This window comes from Ranitomeya imitator, chromosome 2 (assembly GCF_032444005.1).
Source record: "Ranitomeya imitator isolate aRanImi1 chromosome 2, aRanImi1.pri, whole genome shotgun sequence".
In the NCBI taxonomy this organism is placed as follows: Eukaryota; Metazoa; Chordata; class Amphibia; order Anura; family Dendrobatidae; genus Ranitomeya; species Ranitomeya imitator.
In genome coordinates, this window is record NC_091283.1 from 22,276,685 (window position 1) to 22,299,165 (window position 22,481).

Here is a 22,481-nt window from a genome sequence, read left to right on the forward strand (position 1 = left end):
TAGGAGGAGGTTGATGGAGTGACACAGCTATAGGGGTGCGGACATCGTGCCCGGTGGCACCTGGGTCCTGACACCTGGATCTCCTGAAGTCCCTTGGCCACCAGAAGTCCCCATGTACACGGTGGTATGGACAGTAATGACAGAAGGAACAATGGTGATATTATCGGTAATAGACACAGTATTGATGGGTGACAGGAGTGACGTTACTGATGGTGGATACAAAGGTGACAATGGTGACCATAGTCGTGACCATAGTGGAGGCAGTGGTGTCCATAGTGGTGAATATAGTGGTGACAGTGGTGACCATAGTCATGACAATGGTGACAGTGGTGACCATAGTTGTGATAGTGGTGACAGTGGTGACCATAGTCATGACAGTGGTGACCATAGTTGTGATAGTGGTGACAGTGGTGACCATAGTCGTGATAGTGGTGACCATAGTGGTGACAGTGGTGACCATAGTCGTGACAGTGGTGACAGTGGTTACCATAGTCGTGATAGTGGTGAATATAGTGGTGACAGTGGTGACCTGACCATAGTGGTGAATATAGTGGTGACAGTGGTGACCATAGTCATGACAATGGTGACAGTGGTGACCATAGTCATGATAGTGGTGACCATCGTGGAGGCAGTGGTTTCCATAGTGGTGAATATAGTGGTGACAGTGGTGACCATAGTCATGACAATGGTGACAGTGGTGACCATAGTTGTGATAGTGGTGACAGTGGTGACCATAGTCGTGACAGTGGTGACCATAGTCATGATAGTGGTGACAGGGGTGACCATAGTTGTGATAGTGGTGACCATAGTCGTGATAGTGGTGACCATAGTGGTGACAGTGGTGACCATAGTCGTGACAGTGGTGACAGTGGTTACCATAGTCGTGATAGTGGTGAATATAGTGGTGACAGTGGTGACCTGACCATAGTGGTGAATATAGTGGTGACCATAGTCGTGACAGTGGTGACCATAGTCATGATAGTGGTGACCATAGTAGTGATAGTGGTGACAGTGGTGACCATAGTCATGATAGTGATGACCATAGTGGTGAATATAGTGGTGACAGTGGTGACCATAGTTGTGAAAGTGGTGACCATAGTCGTGATAGTGATGACAGTGGTGACCATAGTCGTGATAGTGGTGACCATAGTCATGACAGTGGATTTCTCGGAAATACAGCCATCCTCCTCTGACCTAACCTGGAGGAGGGTGAGGGGTGTGGATGAGACCCTTTAATATCTCATACAGAAAAACTCATTGCTAAATCCAAGAGCTTGTAGATCTGTCACTTTCTGCGCCGAGTCCTGTGTAAACAGTCGCTCACAGTCTTAATCTGTACGAGATTTCTTTTTTATCCCTTTTTGATTCATGCTGTTTTTTCCTTTTATGAGTTTTTGCCTTTCATCTTCGTGTAGATTTTAAGCTCTGTACCTTTTTTCATATATTAAGTCTAAAATTGTAGAAGTTTGTTTCTTGTGGCTCTAAATGTACCAACAACCTGGAAGAGGGAAACTACAGCCTGGCAGTAAGGCTGCCGTCACACTATCAGTATTTGGTCAGTATTTTACATCAGTATTTGTAGCCAAAACCAGGAGTGGGTGATAAATACAGAAGTGGTGCACATGTTTCTATTATACTTTTCCTCTATTTGTTCCACTCCTGGTTTTGGCTACAAATACTGATGTAAAATACTGACCAAATACTGATGTAAAATACTGACCAAATACTGCTAGTGTGACGGCAGCCTTAACCTGCGTATGCGAGAGTACAAGAAAAGTACCTGTCTGGTGATTGGAAAAGCTGGGTGGCGGGTTTGCTGGTGTGTGACCCAGGGCAGGCGTCTCGCTGTCATATTAAATATGCAAATGGTGGCAGCAACAAGTGCGGAGTGGATGTGTGAACGGCCTGTGGGGGGCGCTGCGCTCATCGTCAGCCTATTGGGAGGTGTGAATGGTCAAATGAGTGTGAGAAGCCGAACCCTACAGCAGCAACCGAGGCAGCAGTGGTGGGCAAGACCTATCAGACATGGCGGGATTGGATACACTGCTCAGCAGCCAGTATCACACAGGAGAGGATTAGATACACAGCTCAGCAGCCAGTATCACACAAGAGAGGATTAGATACACAGCTCAGCAGCCAGTATCACACAGGACAGGATTAGATACACAGCTCAGCAGCCAGTATCACACAGGAGAGGATTAGATACACAGCTCAGCAGCCAGTATCACACAGGAGAGGATTAGATACACAGCTCAGCAGACAGTATCACACAGGAGAGGATTAGATACACGGCTCAGCAGACAGTATCACACAGGACAGGATTAGATACACAGCTCAGCAGCCAGTATCACACAGGAGAGGATTAGATACACGGCTCAGCAGACAGTATCACACAGGAGAGGATTAGATACACAGCTCAGCAGTCAGTATCACACAGGAGAGGATTAGATACACAGCTCAGCAGTCAGTATCACACAGGAGAGGATTAGATACGCAGCTCAGCAGTCAGTATCACACAGGAGAGGATTAGATACACAGCTCAGCAGACAGTATCACACACTACAGGATTAGATACACAGCTCAGCAGTCAGTATCACACAGGACAGGATTAGATACACAGCTCAGCAGACAGTATCACACAGAATAGGATTAGATACACAGCTCAGCAGCCAGTATCACACAGGACAGGATTAGATACACAGCTCAGCAGTCAGTATCACACAGAATAGGATTAGATACACAGCTCAGCAGACAGTATCACACAGGACAGGATTAGATACACAGCTCAGCAGACAGTATCACACAGAATAGGATTAGATACACAGCTCAGCAGCCAGTATCACACAGGACAGGATTAGATACACAGCTCAGCAGTCAGTATCACACAGAATAGGATTAGATACACAGCTCAGCAGACAGTATCACACAGGACAGGATTAGATACACAGCTCAGCAGACAGTATCACACAGGATAGGATTCGATACATGGCTTAGCAGACAGTATCACACAGGAGTGGATTAGATACACGGCTCATCAGTCTGTATCACACACTACAGGATTAGATACACGGCTCAGCAGACAGTATCACACAGGAGAGGATTAGATACACAGCTCAGCAGACAGTATCACACAGGACAGGATTAGATACACAGCTCAGCAGCCAGTATCACACAGGACAGGATTAGATACACAGCTCAGCAGTCAGTATCACACAGGAGAGGATTAGATACACGGCTCAGCAGTCAGTATCACACAGGAGAGGATTAGATACGCAGCTCAGCAGTCAGTATCACACAGGAGAGGATTAGATACACAGCTCAGCAGACAGTATCACACACTACAGGATTAGATACACGGCTCAGCAGACAGTATCACACAGGAGAGGATTAGATACACGGCTCAGCAGTCAGTATCACACAGGAGAGGATTAGATACACAGCTCAGCAGTCAGTATCACACAGGAGAGGATTAGATACATAGCTCAGCAGTCAGTATCACACAGGAGAGGATTAGATACACAGCTCAGCAATCAGTATCACACAGGAGAGGATTAGATACACAGCTCAGCAGACAGTATCACACAGGAGAGGATTAGATACACAGCTCAGCAGTCAGTATCACACAGGAGAGGATTAGATACATAGCTCAGCAGTCAGTATCACACAGGAGAGGATTAGATACACGGCTCAGCAGTCAGTATCACACAGGAGAGGATTAGATACACAGCTCAGCAGACAGTATCACACAGGAGAGGATTAGATACACGACTCAGCAGACGGTATCACACAGGAGAGGATTAGATACACGGCTCAGCAGACAGTATCACACAGGATAGGATTAGATACACGGCTCAGCAGCCAGTATCACACCTGACTTAGATACATGGCTCAGCAGTCAGTATCACACAGGATGGGATTAGATACACAGCTCAGCAGTCAGTATCACACAGGAGAGGATTAGATACACGGCTCAGCAGACAGTATCACACAGGAGAGGATTAGATACACAGCTCAGCAGTCAGTATCACACAGGAGAGGATTAGATACACGGCTCAGCAGGCAGTATCACACAGGAGAGGATTAGATACACGGCTCAGCAGTCAGTATCACACAGGAGAGGATTAGATACAGCTTAGATACATGACATGTTGTCAGTGGTGCAGCCTCCGGCTCTGGGCCTACGGTCAGATCAGTGCCATGAGCCCCTTGAGTTCAGGGCAGGAGACCCTGTTCCTTCCCGCCTCGTGATGTATTTCTGGAGATCTCGTCAGTCACAATATTTCTCAGCAGATGATCGGCGGCTGCTCGCGGTGACACGGATCATTATAGCCGCGTCTGATCGCTGAATTATTGGCTTTAATTAGCAATTACCGGGTGATAGATCTGATCTGCGATGTGACATCGAGGGGAAGTTCGTCTTCTTTAGTGACAATCGCTCCGTTTGTGCAGAATCCGTCCCTGTAATAACAATGTGCGGGAAAATGAGGCAGCAGATTTAACCCCACAGATCCCTCTCCCCGAGGCCTCATCAGTAGTGATGAGCGAATATACTCGTTACTCGAGATTTCCAGAGCACGCTCGGGGGTCCGCCGAGTATTTGTTAGTGCTTGGAGATTTAGGTTTCATCATCGAGTCAGCTGAATGATTTACAGCTACTAGCCAGGCTGAGTACATGTGGGGGTTGCCTGGTTCCTAGGGAATCCCCACATGTAATCAAGCTGTCTATTAGCTGTAAATCATCCAGCTGCCGCAAAGAAAACTAAATGTCCGAGCGCTAAAAAATACTCGGAGGACCCCCGAGCGTGCTCGAGAAATCTCGAGTAACGAGTATATTCGCTCATCACTACTCATCAGTAATGGCCGCCATAGGTGAGAACGTACAGCTCTGTTCATCCTGAGCCACCTGATTCAGGAATAGAATTCCACGACCACAGTGGGGACTGACACAACCTACAGGGCCATGAGTCATTAGTGCATTTGAACCTATTTTTTTTGTCCCATTTTTCCTGCTTTGAGGCCGTTTTTTTATTTTGTGCCAAATTCTTCTTTTAAGTTCTGCTGGTTCTGAACTTTTTTTTCTACTTGTTCGGTTTTTTTTTTCCGATTATTTGCAACTTTTTAAAAAGTCGCAAAACCAGACATTTTTGCACTAATGCGAGCCACATTTTAACGGACCGTGCGACTATTTTGTTGCACACAGGTAAAAGACAAAATTTAAAAAAAAAATAATTTCTGATTTTTGTACAAAATTCATGAACCTGCTCGCCGTAAGAAGAATCTGACGTTAAAATGTCAACGAATAATACAAGGCAAAAAAGAAAAGAACGAAAAGTGACATAGAAGAAACCGCAGACGAGGAATCAGGGCTGTAACCTACATATCATTTGTGGGTTCTTTAGCCCCTGGTTCTTGTCTGGCGGTATTCGTGGTATTCGTGGCGCACGTGGTTTGAGTCATTTTGCACAGTCAGTAATCTTTTTTTCTTTTACCATGTTTTTTGCGCCTTTTTAATAGCAAAAATTACATGAACCTTTAAAAAGTTGCAAGTTCCATTGCAATAGTATCTAAGTTACCCACCTAGGGCCGCGCAGCGCACACTCAAGGCCCGGTTCATCATTTGCAATTTTATGTCGCTTTTCTTACTCCTTGACTTTTTTGCACCACGTTCTTCCAAAATGGCTCGGACGGGTCAAGAATTTTGTTCAAAATCAGAAATTCTTTTAACTTTTTTTTTTGCAACTTTTTAGCACAAAAGCGCTAAAACGTCAAAACATTTGTGCAAAAATCTCTGCTGTGCATATCATTCCTTCATCACTCCAGGGACGGAACGGGAGCACATTTACACCCAAAAAATGTGCAACTTTTTAAAAAGTTGCAATTGTTAATATTTGCCTGAAAGATCCGGAAACCCCCAAATGGTGCCCCCACAATGGTGACCTTAAAAACAAACACAGGTGGTCACATATCAAACAGACTTTAAAAAAGGAATAAGGCACAAATGCCATAAGGAATTGCGCCCCATGTTCCATTTTTTGCTCTGGATCCCTCTTCCTTCATGCGAGGACCCCCGCTAACTATCATGGCACCCGATGTACTTTTTATCGTTCTCAGGTCAGATCTGATTATTACAACTTTTTATTGGAAACATTTTCAGGAAAGTCGAGCAGCAGATGTCACACGCAGGAATATATCACAATGGAGCATGTGCGCCCCCAGCGGGGGAGGAGGGTCCCTTATTATTGCATGCAGCGAAGACCACAAGATGAGGGTCTGCGGCTATATGTCCATCTCTATAGATTCTCCATTCAATTTACTTCTCCTCTACATGGAGACTGCGGCTGATACAATGGAACAGGATCCCGGAGAGGAGCACCAGGGGGGCCCCGGCCACAACGAACATGAAGGACCACCCATAGTAGACGTGAAGGTGGGCGTCCGGCGGGCAGCTCTGGCTTCTCTCCAATAAGATGTATTTCTCCAGGTCAGCAGCAAACTCCTTCCACAGGGCGAAGAGGGCGATGAGGAGGACGAGCAGCACCCCTGAAAGGAGAAGACAGGAGTGTCAATGACCCCAATACAGATCTGTGCAGTTATCATCCTTGTAGTGCACCGCAGGAGTTGTAGTGATCAGAGAGTAGTCATCATCTGCCCAGACACTTTATATACTGTATAATAATCACTTGTACTGCTGCTTGGTGTCACGTCTCATACTCCATTCACCTCCAGAGCTGCACTTTTGATTCTTACATTGTTACAACACCCTCCCGAAGAAGCAGTGCGAAACGCGCGTCGGGGCAGAGGGACGCCGGGGCATACACCCATGTGGCTGACTTTAAGGTAATTTCACTACCCTAGTCCAAGATCTAATGCTTGATATAGACAATCATGTGCCATATTAGAGGATGAGTGTAGTCTACCTCTGAATAGTATAGACACTATGAGCACACTCTGAATAGATGATTTTCTTATCACATGTTATTATGTACATATGGTATACTTCTCATTGGTGTATTTATTATGCCGGTATGTTATGTCGGCTGTTGTGAATTCTGTGGCCAAGCTCCCTCCTGTGGTCGTGAGTGGTACTGGGGCTGGTTCTGTCTATAAGCTTCCTTTGGTGGATGAGAGTGGTACTGCGGCTTCTGAGTTTCCTTCCTCAGGTGATGAGGTTAAGTCGTTAGGTGCTGCTCTATTTAACTCCACCTGGTGCTTTGATCCTGGCCTCCAGTCAATGTTCTAGTATTGGTCTTGCTTCCTCCTGGATCGTTCCTGTGGCCTCTCTATCCTGCATAAGCTAAGTTCTGCTTGTGTTATTTTTGTTTGCTATATTTTCTGTCCAGCTTGCTATATTGGTTTTTCTTGCTTGCTGGAAGCTCTGAGACGCAGAGGGAGCACCTCCGTACCGTTAGTCGGTGCGGAGGGTCTTTTTGCCCCTCTGCGTGGTTTGTAGGTTTTTGTGTTGACCGCAAAGCTATCTTTCCTATCCTCGGTCTATTCAGTAAGTCGGGCCTCACTTTGCTAAATCTATTTAATCTCTGTGTTTGTATTTCATCTTTACTCACAGTCATTATATGTGGGGGGCTGCCTTTTCCTTTGGGGAATTTCTCTGAGGCAAGGTAGGCTTATTTTTCTTTCTTCAGGGCTAGTTAGTTTCTCAGGCTGTGCCGAGTTGCATAGGAAGCGTTAGGCGCAATCCACGGCTACCTCTAGTGTGGTGTGTTAGGATTAGGCATTGCGGTCAGCAGAGTTTCCACGTCTCAGAGCTCGTCCTATGTTTTTGGTAAATGTCAGGTCACCTTGTGTGCTCTGAACTTCAAGGTCCATTGTGGTTCTTAATTACCTGTTACTAACAGTCGGCCCACTATTTGGGTGTAGCCTATGGTTTTTTTTGTCCCTCGCTTACAAGGTCTAGCACCTTCCTCCTTTAGTATTTATACTCTGTTTTTATATTACATAGTAACATAGTAACATAGTTAGTAAGGCCGAAAAAAGACATTTGTCCATCCAGTTCAGCCTATATTCCATCATAATAAATACCCAGATCTACGTCCTTCTACAGAACCTAATAATTGTATGATACAATATTGTTCTGCTCCAGGAAGACATCCAGGCCTCTCTTGAACCCCTCGACTGAGTTCGCCATCACCACCTCCTCAGGCAAGCAATTCCAGATTCTCACTGCCCTAACAGTAAAGAATCCTCTTCTATGTTGGTGGAAAAACCTTCTCTCCTCCAGACGCAAAGAATGCCCCCTTGTGCCCGTCACCTTCCTTGGTATAAACAGATCCTCAGCGAGATATTTGTATTGTCCCCTTATATACTTATACATGGTTATTAGATCGCCCCTCAGTCGTCTTTTTTCTAGACTAAATAATCCTAATTTCGCTAATCTATCTGGGTATTGTAGTTCTCCCATCCCCTTTATTAATTTTGTTGCCCTCCTTTGTACTCTCTCTAGTTCCATTATATCCTTCCTGAGCACCGGTGCCCAAAACTGGACACAGTACTCCATGTGCGGTCTAACTAGGGATTTGTACAGAGGCAGTATAATGCTCTCATCATGTGTATCCAGACCTCTTTTAATGCACCCCATGATCCTGTTTGCCTTGGCAGCTGCTGCCTGGCACTGGCTGCTCCAGGTAAGTTTATCATTAACTAGGATCCCCAAGTCCTTCTCCCTGTCAGATTTACCCAGTGGTTTCCCGTTCAGTGTGTAATGGTGATATTGATTCCCTCTTCCCATGTGTATAACCTTACATTTATCATTGTTAAACCTCATCTGCCACCTTTCAGCCCAAGTTTCCAAGTTATCCAGATCCATCTGTAGCAGAATACTATCTTCTCTTGTATTAACTGCTTTACATAGTTTTGTATCATCTGCAAATATCGATATTTTACTGTGTAAACCTTCTACCAGATCATTAATGAATATGTTGAAGAGAACAGGTCCCAATACTGACCCCTGCGGTACCCCACTGGTCACAGCTACCCAGTTAGAGACTATACCATTTATAACCACCCTCTGCTTTCTATCACTAAGCCAGTTACTAACCCATTTACACACATTTTCCCCCAGACCAAGCATTCTCATTTTGTGTACCAACCTCTTGTGCGGCACGGTATCAAACGCTTTGGAAAAATCGAGATATACCACGTCCAATGACTCACCGTCGTCCAGCCTATAGCTTACCTCTTCATAAAAACTGATTAGATTGGTTTGACAGGAGCGATTTCTCATAAACCCATGCTGATATGGAGTTAAACAGTTATTCTCATTGAGATAATCCAGAATAACATCCCTCAGAAACCCTTCAAATATTTTACCAACAATAGAGGTTAGACTTACTGGCCTATAATTTCCAGGTTCACTTTTATTAGTACTCTTTAATAAATTGTCAGTTTTTGCCAGTACCATGGTCTAGGTCACCTTATTTTCATACCATGTGATCAAGCCTTATGTGATATAGCTACTGTTGTGGTACTAAGTCCCCCAGTTGGGGAGGACATTGATAATATTGAGCAAATCATTGTGAATATATATTGTTACAACACCTCAAGCTTACCCCTTCCCAAACTGAACTGTTGCATCCAGAGAAGGGTATAACCCATGAAGGTCTGCTGTTCCCTCAGTTGTATTCTTTAGTCATATTCAGACACATTATGTCTTATACTCCATTCACCTTCAGAGCTTCATTCATAATTGTGCATTTCACTAATTGAGAGTGAATGGAATATATTATAGTTACATAGTTATTAAGGTTGAAGGAAGACTATAAGTCCATCTAGTTCAACCCATAGCCTAACCTAACAGGCCCTAACATGTTGATCCAGAGGAAGGCAAAAAAAACCCATACTTTACCAACAGTGTAGTTCAGTCTTGGGCTTTAAAGGTCCTTACAGAGGACAGAAATGTTTCCTTGGTCTAAATGTCACAGTTCTCCTGAATCCGGCATTGTTTTTCTTTTGATTCTGTGTCTCTCTGTTCTGGAGATATGGCCTCTTCCTCCCTATATATAAAAGTGGTCTTTGAAGCCAAGGGGGTGTGGTCATTAAGAAGATGCCAATAGAAAAGCGTTTAGGACCACACACCCCTGACTGCAAAGACTAAACTTACTTAGAGGGAAGTAGGGTCAATATGGTGGAGTGGAGCAGGAATAAATGAAACAAACAAAAAATGGAACACAACCTGTCATAGAAAAATTAAAATCCGTAAGGCTAGGTTCATATTGCGTTAATGGGTTAACGCTAACGGACTGCATTGCACGGCGAAAATGTCGCAATTAACGCCGTGCAGCGGATCCGTTAGCGCACCCATTGACAGCAATGTGATTTTTAGCTGAATAATAATAATAATAATCTTTATTTATATAGCGCCAACATATTCCGCAGCGCTTTACAGTTTAACAGTTTCAAACACAAAAGTCATAAGTAACAACGTTAACAATACAATAATTAAAGCAAAATAAGACGACCCAGCTCGTGAGAGCTTACAATCTACAATGAGGTGGGGGAGATACAAAGTACAGGTGTGTATTTACAATGATGTATTTACAATCATGGTCCAGCCATCTTCAGGGGTTGGGGAATAGATGGGGATAGTGAATGGGCTACACACACACAAACATAACATAACTTTGATTAGTGAACGTGATAGGCCGCTCTGAACAAATGTGTTTTGAGCGAGCGCCTAAAACTATGCAAATTATGGATGGTCCTAATATCTTGGGGTAGAGCATTCCAGAGGATTGGCGCAGCACGGGAGAAGTCTTGGAGTCGGGAGTGGGAGGTACGGATTAGTGCAGAGGTTAGCCGAAAGTCATTTGCAGAGCGCAGTGGTCTGTTAGGCTGATAGACAGAAATGAGGGAGGAGATGTAAGGGGGTGCCGCACTGTGGAGAGCTTTGTGGGTGAGAACAAGTACTTTGAATTATATCCTGTAATGAATGGGTAGCCAGTGTAACGACTGGCGAAGAGCGGACGCGTCCGAGTAACGATTAGCCAGATGGACGACCCTGGCTGCTGCATTAAGGATGGACTGGAGAGGGGAAAGTCGAGTGAGGGGGAGGCCAATTAATAGAGCGTTACAGTAGTCCAGGCGGGAGTGGATCAGGGCGACCGTGAGGGTTTTAGCTGTCTCCATGGTGAGAAAAGGGCGGATTCTAGAGATGTTTTTTAGGTGTAAGCGGCACGAGCGGGCAAGAGATTGTATATGGGAGGTGAAGGAAAGATCGGAGTCAAACATAACACCCAGACAGCGCGCCTGCTGCCGGGGTGTTATTATGGTGCCACCCACGGAGAGGGAAATGTCAGATTTAGGGAGGTTAGTAGATGGTGGGAGCAGAAGAAGTTCAGTTTTGGAGAGGTTGAGTTTCAGATAGAGAGCGGACATGATGTTGGAGACTGCGGACAGACAGTCAGTGGCATTCTGTAGTACAGCGGGGGTAAGGTCAGGGGATGACGTATATAGTTGTGTGTCGTCGGCATAAAGATGGTACTGAAAGCCAAATCTGCTGATGGTCTGTCCAATTGGGGCCGTGAAGCGTGAAGCGCATTGCTAGAGCATGCCATTTTCGGCACGCGCTAGCGATGTGCCGTTCTTTTGTGACGGAGCAAGCAGCGTCCGAGGTGCGTCCGAGGCCCGTTCCTCGCTAGTGCAGATCGTGGATCTGCGCTAGCGGAGAGGGAGACCGCCGACCCTATAGAAACATTGCGTTAGCGCAATCCGCTAGCGCTATGCGCTTAACGGATTGCCCTAACGCAATGTGAACCTAGCCTAAGACATCTCCTGAAGGGAGAAAGAGCTAATACTTCAAACTCTATTTGAAGTAAGACCTGAAATTGAACAAATGAGGAAGAGAGGAAACTAGTCATAGCTAGGGAGAGAAAAACAAATTGAAACAACCTTTGAAGCAGCGACCCCTATGCAGCTGCGCCCTTTCTTTCGAAAAAGGGTAATTAAGGAAAATCCTAATGGCTAGCAGATGTGAGGACGATCTTAGCTTGACACACAAAAATGCAGAGAAGGGAAAATTTACGAACGACCAGTAGAGATAAGAACCCCAGCTAAAAATAAAACATAAAATCCTTTGTCCACCTTATAGAAATTATGAAGTGAGGTTTTATGAACTGCATTGATATAATAGATTGGAAAGTCATATTTTCAGAAACTTGATGAAATAGTGAACGCAATGCATGGTTTCGCGTTTCTGGGCAATGGCCGGGGTTCCGCCAAATGAATATCAGCCAGATAGATAACAATGTCTATGTCATGTGTCATATCTATGATATCTCCCGCCAGGGACCTTTAGAGGTGAAGATATTGTAAAAGTTGGGAATATCAAAATTTTTTAAGACTAAGACACATCCTATAGTTCTTTGAAGACCAGCCCTGTTTTGATTTACCAGGGGGGAGGCATGTGGGTGTAACCCGTGGTAATAAAAAGCCAAAGCCAATTATGATCCTTGTTCAATGCCTGGAAGATACATTGCTGTGTAGGACTGATCCACGGTTCACTGGACTTCTTCCCTCCATAAATCTGAGCCATTTCAGCGACCAGGTTTAGTCATTTTCTTTTGTTATTCCTTTTTATTTAATATTGTTTATATCGTATTTTGTTCCAATTTTTTATCATCTTCCATATTTTTTACAAAAACTGCCTATATTTCTGGATTAAAAATGCAGAAGGTCTGTTCCTCTTGCTCTGTATACCGCAACCCTGAAGCCATACAATCGACCTGTGTAAACGATTGGTGGTGGTAGCTAGTAGTTTTCCTTGGGTTATTCTGGAGTTGGCAGTGAGGGTATGTGCACACGTATTTTTGAGGGCTGCTGATTTTTCCGCAGCGGATTTCATAAATCCGCAGGTAAAAGGCACTGCGTTTTACCTGCGGATTTACCGCTTTTTTATGTGGAATTTGTGCGGATTCCACCTGCGGTTTTACACCTGTGGATTCCTATTATAGAGCAGGTGTAAACCGCTGCGGAATCTGCACAAAGAATTGACATGCTGCGGAATGTAAACCGCAGCTTTTCCGTGCGTTTTTTTTTTTTTTTCAGCAGCATGGGCACTGCGGATTGCGTTTTCCATAGGTATTGTACATTGTATTGTAAATGCATGAAAAGCTGCTGCGGACCCGCAGCGGCGGATCCACAGTAAAATCCGCAACGTGTGCACATAGCCTGACTGTACAGGGGCATATATATATATATATATATATATATATATATATATATTTCATGTGCTGGAATCAGAGGTGTATTTACTATACGGTCACTGAGTTTCCTAATAACTGACTTGGTAGCGAAAGCAGCTGTCGCATCGTCCATCAATTGTTGGCCAATTTCATATTGTCCTGATGATTGGACGCAGCGGAGTTGCATTTCCCCAACACAACCCCAGATTCAGGAGAAGAGCGACGTCCCCATAAGGAACAATATTTTACATTTCTGGTAAGTGACCGGTGAACGCAGCTCTGGATGTAACTGGAGGATACGACAAGACCTGAAGAAACAGAAGAATTGTGAATACAGCTCATGAGTATAATAAAGCTAGATGTAACCCCGGATCAGTAATGCCTTGGTTAATGATTTACATTGTTGTCAGGTCAGCAGAGAGGCCCCATAAAGTTTGTGCCCCCTACGTCTCGGCTACGGTACACTCAGAGCTTGTAGCCAGAATTCGTCCTCTGTAAACGTTTTATCTACAGAGCGGAAAATCAGTAAAGTGATGTCGTCTGGCCTCCGTCCAGCGGGACGCTGCCAAATTAAACCGTCCCCTCCTGCGATAAGGGAGCGCTAATTCATTAGGACGCTGCTCATCTGATGGTTTTCCAATACCCGGAGATTGTTCATCACTTCGGACAAGGACTAATAGAAGCTTCTCATTTCCCTCTGGGCTCATTCTATTAAAGGGACGTCTGCTCCGGGGGATGTACAGAGGACAACGTATTCCGTTCACTGGGGGGTTTACTGTATATTGGGGTGTTCACTGCTATTCGGTAACGTTCCAACCTGAAGTCACATAATGACATCTGATATATCATCCAGTCACTAGATGGGCATGTCCTGAAGGAAATGCATGGTGCTTGGACAGCGCTGCCAGCCTTACAGCAGTGATCAGCACACGTAAGAAAAGAGGTGCAGAATTTATGGCACAAAATCCACATCTCCCAGCAGAATCCGCAGCCAAGGATTTGCCGCGGTTTTTATGCAGAATTGCTGCGGATTTTGTGCGCATTTTGCCACTGCGGATTTTTAACATGGAGGGGTGCAGATCCGCACAAAAGAAGTGACATGCCCTTCTTTGAAATCCGCAGCAATTCCGCACTGATTTTTCCGCACCGTCTGCACATCTTTTTTTTTTTTTTTCCCCATTAACTAACATTCATCACAGTGCGGATCTGCAGCGTTTCTGTGCGGTAAAATCTGCTGCGGATCCGCAGCAAATCTGCATGGTGTGCACATAGCCTAAGAAGGTAAAGTTAGAATATGAATGTTGTGTATAGCGATGGCACAACCTGGGATGGGTTGTATATGCAGCCAATGAGAGTGATGTAGTGACGTCAGCATCATATAATATTGGGTGCAGGCTAAAGGACCTGTGTGATGTCACCACCATTTGCTTCAAGGGGACGCTGGGACCCACAATGATGAAATGAACGGGGTCCGGACACTTGTGAAGAACAGGCAGACTGTCCTAGGCAGAGTCTGTATGTAAGAAATTGTAGTCTATGTGTCCACTGTGTCACTGATTTTTGCAGTCATGTAGAGACCCCGTTCAGGCGGCGTTTCGAAGCCCTCGGTGGGGACAGGTGTGCTATGTATTTTTGGAGTTGATCCGATTTGTAGTTGTTTTTTTTTTAAATCGCATTTTAAACAAAAATGTTCCCATAGGAATTATTGCCGACCTTTCCATGACCCCCAACTGACATGGATTGAAGCCACAGCGCAGGTGCTTCTTGGTAGCCACTTTAGCACATTCGGCACCTCGGTAGCCGCTTCGGCCACTTGATAGCCACTTTGGCACATTCGACACCTCGGTAGCCACTTGGTAGCCACTTTGGCACATTCAGTACCTCGGTAGCCACTTTTGCCACTTGATAGCCACTTTGGCACATTCGGTACCTCGGTAGCCGCTTCGGCCACTTGATAGCCACTTTGGCACATTCAGTACCTCGGTAGCCACTTTGGCCACTTGGTAGCCACTTTGGCCACTTTAGCACATTCGGCACCTCGGTAGCCACTTTTGCCACTTGATAGCCACTTTGGCACATTCGGCACCTCGGTAGCCACTTTGGCCACTCGGTAGCCACATTGGCCACTTGGTAGCCACTTTGGCCACTCGGTAGCCACATTGGCCACTTGGTAGCCACTTTGGCACATTTGGCAGCTCTGTAGCCACATTGGCACATTCGCCCCCTCGGTAGTCACGAGTCAGAGTCACGAGTCAGAATCACGAGTCAGAGTCACATTATTCTGATGTTTGACTTTGATAAATGATCATGTCCTAAAATGGACACCGTACATTTGCATAGCTGTCATCTTTGTAAGGTCAGTGCACCTGCGCTGTGGCTTCAATCCATGTCAGTTGGGGGTCATGTAAAGGTCGCCATTAATTTCTATGGGAAAATGTTTGCTAAAAATGCAATTTTTTTTTTTTTTTTTAAAAACTACAAATCGGATCGACTCCAAAAATACAATGCACACCTGTCCCCACCGAGGGCTTCGAAACGCCTGTGGAATGTGTGATTGGGCATATCGCCAGGATCATGGGACATCACGAGGTGTCAGCATTGGACCTGGGGAGGGGACAACAGGTGTTATTAGATGACGTGAGCAGCTACTACTACAAGTTTAGTCTAATCTCTATCTAAATGACGCGTATGTAAAATACTTTGTATTTTAATTCTTTAACCCTTTCCAACATTGGGTGTAATAGTACGCTGATGCCGGACTCCCACTGTTTGGCGCAGGCTCCGGCACTTAGCCCGCACCTTTCAGAGCACGATAGCTGATCTATACAGCTGACATACGCCCGCAACACATCACAATCCACTCGCGGCTGTTACTAGTTAAATGCCACGCTCAATCTCTGACAGCGGCGTTTAACTTGCGCTTACCGGAAACGCGTCGCTAATCCCGCCCATCAGTAACCCCGTCACATGACGCGGGTCACCGATGGGTCGTCATGACAACCAGAGGTTTCCAGCAGACCTTTATGATTGTCATTGCCAGATTACTATGAGCGCCGACCTCCGGGTGAGCATTTCTGCTACACACAGGCGATCTGATCATCGCCTCCATGTAGCAGAGCCGATCGGACAACTGCAGCTTCTAGCCTCCCATGGACACTATTGAAGCATGCCAAAAGTAAAAAAAAAAAAAGTTATTAAAAATATTTTAAAAAAGAAACAAAATATAACAGTTCAAATCGCCCCCCTTTCGCACCATTCAAAATAAAACAATAAAAAAAAAATCAAACTAGACCTTATAGCAGCGGCAGAAACCTCTGCTACAATGTATCAGTCTGGGCAGGACAGAGCACAACACTGATACATTGTGTCCGCTTCTCAGCCAGGACAGCTATGGGCAGGATTACTGCCTCTGAAGGGAGCAAGAGTCTTCATTCACTGACAGCAAGGTGAGATCTTGAAAATGGGGAGGAATAGAAACAAAAATTCTAGTAGAAGTTGTAGAACTTTTCATTTCTGAATCTAATTGAACCTGATATTTCAGGGCCGGGTTGTGTGTGCAGTGCGGGGGTCTGACTATTGCCGAGCTGTGGCGGTCTCTGCTAGGTGCCGGATTAGCAGACTGCTGGGATTAGATGGATTCCTGTAGCTCAATGCCACTCTGAACATGAAGGTCCTTTACTCTCCTGCGCACATGGCGGCAGGGACAGTGCGGCGGCGGCTGGTTTGGGGCATTTCTTCCTGTGCTGATTTCTCGGTTTTGCTCTTGGATTGTTCTTTCCCGTCAGACATGAGGTTTGGCAATCGTGGAATCATCGCCTCTAATTACCTGACTTGGCATCTTACCTGCAGTGATGAGGAATCCGCCTCCCACCCTATAGAGCCCAGCCGCAGCAAAGGGAACTGCACAGACCAGCAGAAGCCCCCCAACCACACTGGCGGCCACTGCGAGGATGATGAACGCCGTCCAGAAGCCTCTGTACACTGCAAGGAAAACCGCACAGATTAATCCCTGGTCTACCTGTGAGCGTCAACTACACATAATACACATTATACAGACTACACACAATAAATATGGTGCAAACTATACATAGTGCACACACTACACATAATACACACATTACACTCATAGTATACACATTATACACACTACACGCAATATATATGGTGCAAACTATACATAGTGCACACACTACACTCATAGCATACACATTACACTCATAGTATACACATTATACACACTACACACAATATATATGGTGCAAACTATACATAGTGCACACACTACACATAATACACACATTTCACTCACTGTATACGCATTATACACACTACACACAATATATATGGTGCAAACTATACATAGTGCACACACTACACATAATACACATACTACACACAATATATATGGTGCAAACTATACATAGTGCACACACTACACATAATACACACATTACACTCACTGTATATGCATTATACACACTACACACAATATATATGGTGCAAACTATACATAGTGCACACACTACACATAATACACACATTACACTCACAGTATACACATTATACACACTACACACAATATATATGGTGCAAACTATACATAGTGCACACACTACACATACACACATTACACTCACAGTATACACATTATACACACTACACACAATATATATGGTGAAAACTATACATAGTGCACACACTACACATAATACACACATTACACTCACAGTATACGCATTATACACACTACACACAATATATATGGTGCAAACTATACATAGTGCACACACTACACATAATACACACATTACACTCACTGTATATGCATTATACACACTACACACAATATATATGGTGCAAACTATACATAGTGCACACACTACACATAATACACACATTACACTCATAGTATACACATAATACACACTACACACAATATACAGTGGGGCAAAAAAGTATTTAGTCAGTCAGCAATAGTGCAAGTTCCACGACTTAAAAAGATGAGCGGCGTCTGTAATTTACATCATAGGTAGACCTCAACTATGGGAGACAAACTGAGAAAAAAAAATCCAGAAAATCACATTGTCTGTTTTTTTATCATTTTTTTTTGCATATTATGGTGGAAAATAAGTATTTGGTCAGAAACAAAATTTCATCTCAATACTTTGTAATATATCCTTTGTTGGCAATGACAGAGGTCAAACGTTTTCTGTAAGTCTTCACAAGGTTGCCACACACTGTTGTTGGTATGTTGGCCCATTCCTCCATGCAGATCTCCTCTAGAGCAGTGATGTTTTTGGCTTTTCGCTTGGCAACACGGACTTTCAACTCCCTCCAAAGGTTTTCTATAGGGTTGAGATCTGGAGACTGGCTAGGCCACTCCAGGACCTTGAAATGCTTCTTACGAAGCCACTCCTTCGTTGCCCTGGCGGTGTGCTTTGGATCATTGTCATGTTGAAAGACCCAGCCACGTTTCATCTTCAATGCCCTTGCTGATGGAAGGAGGTTTGCACTCAAAATCTCGCGATACATGGCCCCATTCATTCTTTCATGTACCCGGATCAGTCGTCCTGGCCCCTTTGCAGAGAAACAGCCCGAAAGCATGATATTTCCACCACCATGCTTTACAGTAGGTATGGTGTTTGATGGATGCAACTCAGTATTCTTTTTCCTCCAAACACGACAAGTTGTGTTTCTACCAAACAGTTCCAGTTTGGTTTCATCAGACCATAGGACATTCTCCCAAAACTCCTCTGGATCATCCAAATGCTCTCTAGCAAACTTCAGACGGGCCCGGGCATGTACTGGCTTAAGCAGTGGGACACGTCTGGCACTGCAGGATCTGAGTCCATGGTGGCGTAGTGTGTTACTTATGGTGGACCTTGTTACATTGGTCCCAGCTCTCTGCAGTTCATTCACTAGGTCCCCCCGCGTGGTTCTGGGATTTTTGCTCACCGTTCTTGTGATCATTCTGACCCCACGGGGTGGGATTTTGCGTGGAGCCCCAGATCGAGGGAGATTATCAGTGGTCTTGTATGTCTTCCATTTTCTAATTATTGCTCCCACTGTTGATTTCTTCACTCCAAGCTGGTTGGCTATTGCAGATTCAGTCTTCCCAGCCTGGTGCAGGGCTACAATTTTGTTTCTGGTGTCCTTTGACAGCTCTTTGGTCTTCACCATAGTGGAGTTTGGAGTCAGACTGTTTGAGGGTGTGCACAGGTGTCTTTTTATACTGATAACAAGTTTAAACAGGTGCCATTACTACAGGTAATGAGTGGAGGAAAGAGGAGACTCTTAAAGAAGAAGTTACAGGTCTGTGAGAGCCAGAAATCTTGATTGTTTGTTTCTGACCAAATACTTATTTTCCACCATAATATGCAAATAAAATGTTAAAAAAACAGACAATGTGATTTTCTGGATTTTTTTTTCTCAGTTTGTCTCCCATAGTTGAGGTCTACCTATGATGTAAATTACAGACGCCTCTCATCTTTTTAAGTGGTGGAACTTGCACTATTGCTGACTGACTAAATACTTTTTTGCCCCACTGTATATGGTGCAAACTATACATAGTGCACACACTACACTCATAGTATACACATACTACACACAATATATATGGTGCAAACTATACATAGTGCACACACTACGCATAATACACACATTACACTCACAGTATACGCATTATACACACTACACACAATATACAAGGTGCAAACTATACATTGTGCACACACTACACATAATACACACATTACACTCATAGTGTACACATTATACACACTACACAAATTACACACATAATAAATATAGCACACACTACACATAGTGCACACATATCACACAACTAGTATATACAGTACCTGTCACACATTGTGCAGCATGTGTATAGTGTGTGCTCTGTGTGTAGATTGTACTATTTATAATATGTATAGTTTGTGTACTGTTTGTGCACTATGGATATAGTGTACTGTATATACTATGTGCAGTATGTGTGCAGTTTGTGCACTTAGTATATATAGTACACACTACACATGGTATAAATAGAATAAGCTACACATTGTGCACACAGTACACAAACACTAAACATAGTACACACTAGTACACAATGGTATACACATATTACACAAACTATACACATAGTATACACACTACACATAATCCACACTAAACATTTATACACTAGACATAGTATAGAAGCTACACATAGTATATACTACGATTACTACACACTCTGCGCGTACAATACACACTATAAATACCATACGCAGTGCACACACTCCATACACTGCACACAGCACACATATCACACACTGCAGATTCTGCACACATTACACATACTACACATACTACCCACACTGCACGCAATACACATTTTACACGCACTCCACATCACACACTGCAGATTCTGCACACATTACACATACTCCACACTGTGGACTATAACCACTACACATCCTGCACATATTACGCAGGTGATTGAGTGTTCTGCTGACAACTATCTGCTGTGTATGGCCAAGGGTGTAACTATAGTGGGTGCAGCCCGGGCCCTGGAGCGTAGGGGCCCATAAGGTCTCTTTGGTTCATATGAAGAACCAATACTATTAGAGATTCATGATAGTTGGGGGCTTTGTTGGTGATTTTACATTGGGGTCCACAAGCTTCCGGTTACTCTGCTGTCGATTTTGCTAGAGCCATCCTCTGCCGAGCCTGGAAAAGCTGATAACAGAGAGCAATGCATCGTACTGACTTGTCCTACAGCCATCCTCTGCCGAGCCTGGAAAAGCTGATAACAGAGAGCAATGCATCGTACTGACTTGTCCTACAGCCATCCTCTGCCCAGCCTGGAAAAGCTGATAACAGAGAGCAATGCATCGTACTGACTTGCCCTACAGCCATCCTCTGCCCAGCCTGGAAAAGCTGATAACAGAGAGCAATGCATCGTACTGACTTGTCCTACAGCCATCCTCTGCCGAGCCTGGAAAAGCTGATAACAGAGAGCAATGCATCGCACTGACTTGTCCTACAGCCATCCTCTGCCGAGCCTGGAAAAGCTGATAACAGAGAGCAATGCACCGTACTGACTTGTCCTACAGCCATCCTCTGCCGAGCCTGGAAAAGCTGATAACAGAGAGCAATGCATCGTACTGACTTGTCCTACAGCCATCCTCTGCCGAGCCTGGAAAAGCTGATAACAGAGAGCAATGCATCGTACTGACTTGTCCTACAGCCATCCTCTGCCGAGCCTGGAAAAGCTGATAACAGAGAGCAATGCATCGTACTGACTTGTCCTACAGCCATCCTCTGCCGAGCCTGGAAAAGCTGATAACAGAGAGCAATGCATCGCACTGACTTGTCCTACAGCCATCCTCTGCTTAGTGTGATGTGGCTGATAACAGGGGACAATAGATTGCATCCACCTGTCCTGCTGTCAGCCCCTTCTCTTTGTGATTTAATGTATTGGGTGTCAGGTAGCGGGTCTCCCAAATTGCTTCATGTGACCCAGAGTTTTGTGGGCGCCTGCACTGGGTGTAACTCTGACCCTCAGGCACTGCATTGTACCGGGATTGGTCCTGGAAATATTGCCTTTTGAGGAAAAAAAATTTTTTATGTTTCTCAGTATTTTCTGAGATGTTGAGCGCCCCCTGCTGGAAACAAATGAAAGAAATTGATAGCTGATTCAACCAATCAGGACGCAGCCGACAGAGCACCCTGCCCCCAGCGGTAATGACCGGAGCAGCACGACCCCAGCAATTACAGGGGGATCTCCAACACCAGCGCTAAAATAATTACCGCCATATTCTGCACATAATTGTCTCATTAGGAGATGAAGAAAAGTCATTTATTTGCTGGGAGAAGATGAGGGGTCAGCAGGAGTCAGTAATGCAGCAGATATAGGGAGGTGGGCGCTGCTGGGAAGACATTCAGGGGGGCAGGAAATTAGGATGAAGGAAAACCGTGCGATTAAAGAGGATTTCCCCCCGGAGAGAAGCCCACGGGCGATCACCTATGTGTGAGAATGAGTGACTATGAAGACCTAAGCCGGAAAGTGAAGGAGCTGGGAGCGCAGGTCGTCTTCTCATCCATCCTCCCAGTGGACGGACACGGACCAAAGAGACTGAACAGGATTCTACAGGTGAACAACTGGCTACGTCGATGGTGCCGAGAGCAACGTTTTGGGTTTCTTGACCATGGAGTGAATTACCTGAATGATGGACTCCTTGCTAGAGATGGGTTGATCTTACGATAACAAGAAAACACATATTTGGTAGACACCTCGCTACACTCATC

General features: G+C 44.8%; 1 protein-coding gene across 2 annotated transcripts in view; it reads right to left on the reverse strand.

Annotated features, from left to right (window-relative positions):
* Positions 1-6,119: 6,119 nt before the first annotated feature.
* Positions 6,120-22,481, reverse strand: part of LOC138661440 (transmembrane protein 182-like) — a 45,024-nt gene continuing 28,662 nt past the window's right edge. Inside the window, exons 4-6 of one of the 2 annotated variants that reach the window (XM_069746124.1) lie at positions 17,037-17,174; positions 9,860-10,007; positions 6,404-6,540 (exon numbers count right to left, since the gene is read on the reverse strand). In XM_069746124.1, the coding sequence (XP_069602225.1) occupies positions 9,895-10,007; positions 17,037-17,174 (251 nt within the window). In that variant the 3' untranslated portion in view covers positions 6,404-6,540; positions 9,860-9,894. Of the gene's footprint in view, positions 6,541-9,859; positions 10,008-17,036; positions 17,175-22,481 lie in introns of both variants that reach the window. The other variant, XM_069746123.1, reaches the window with a different exon arrangement.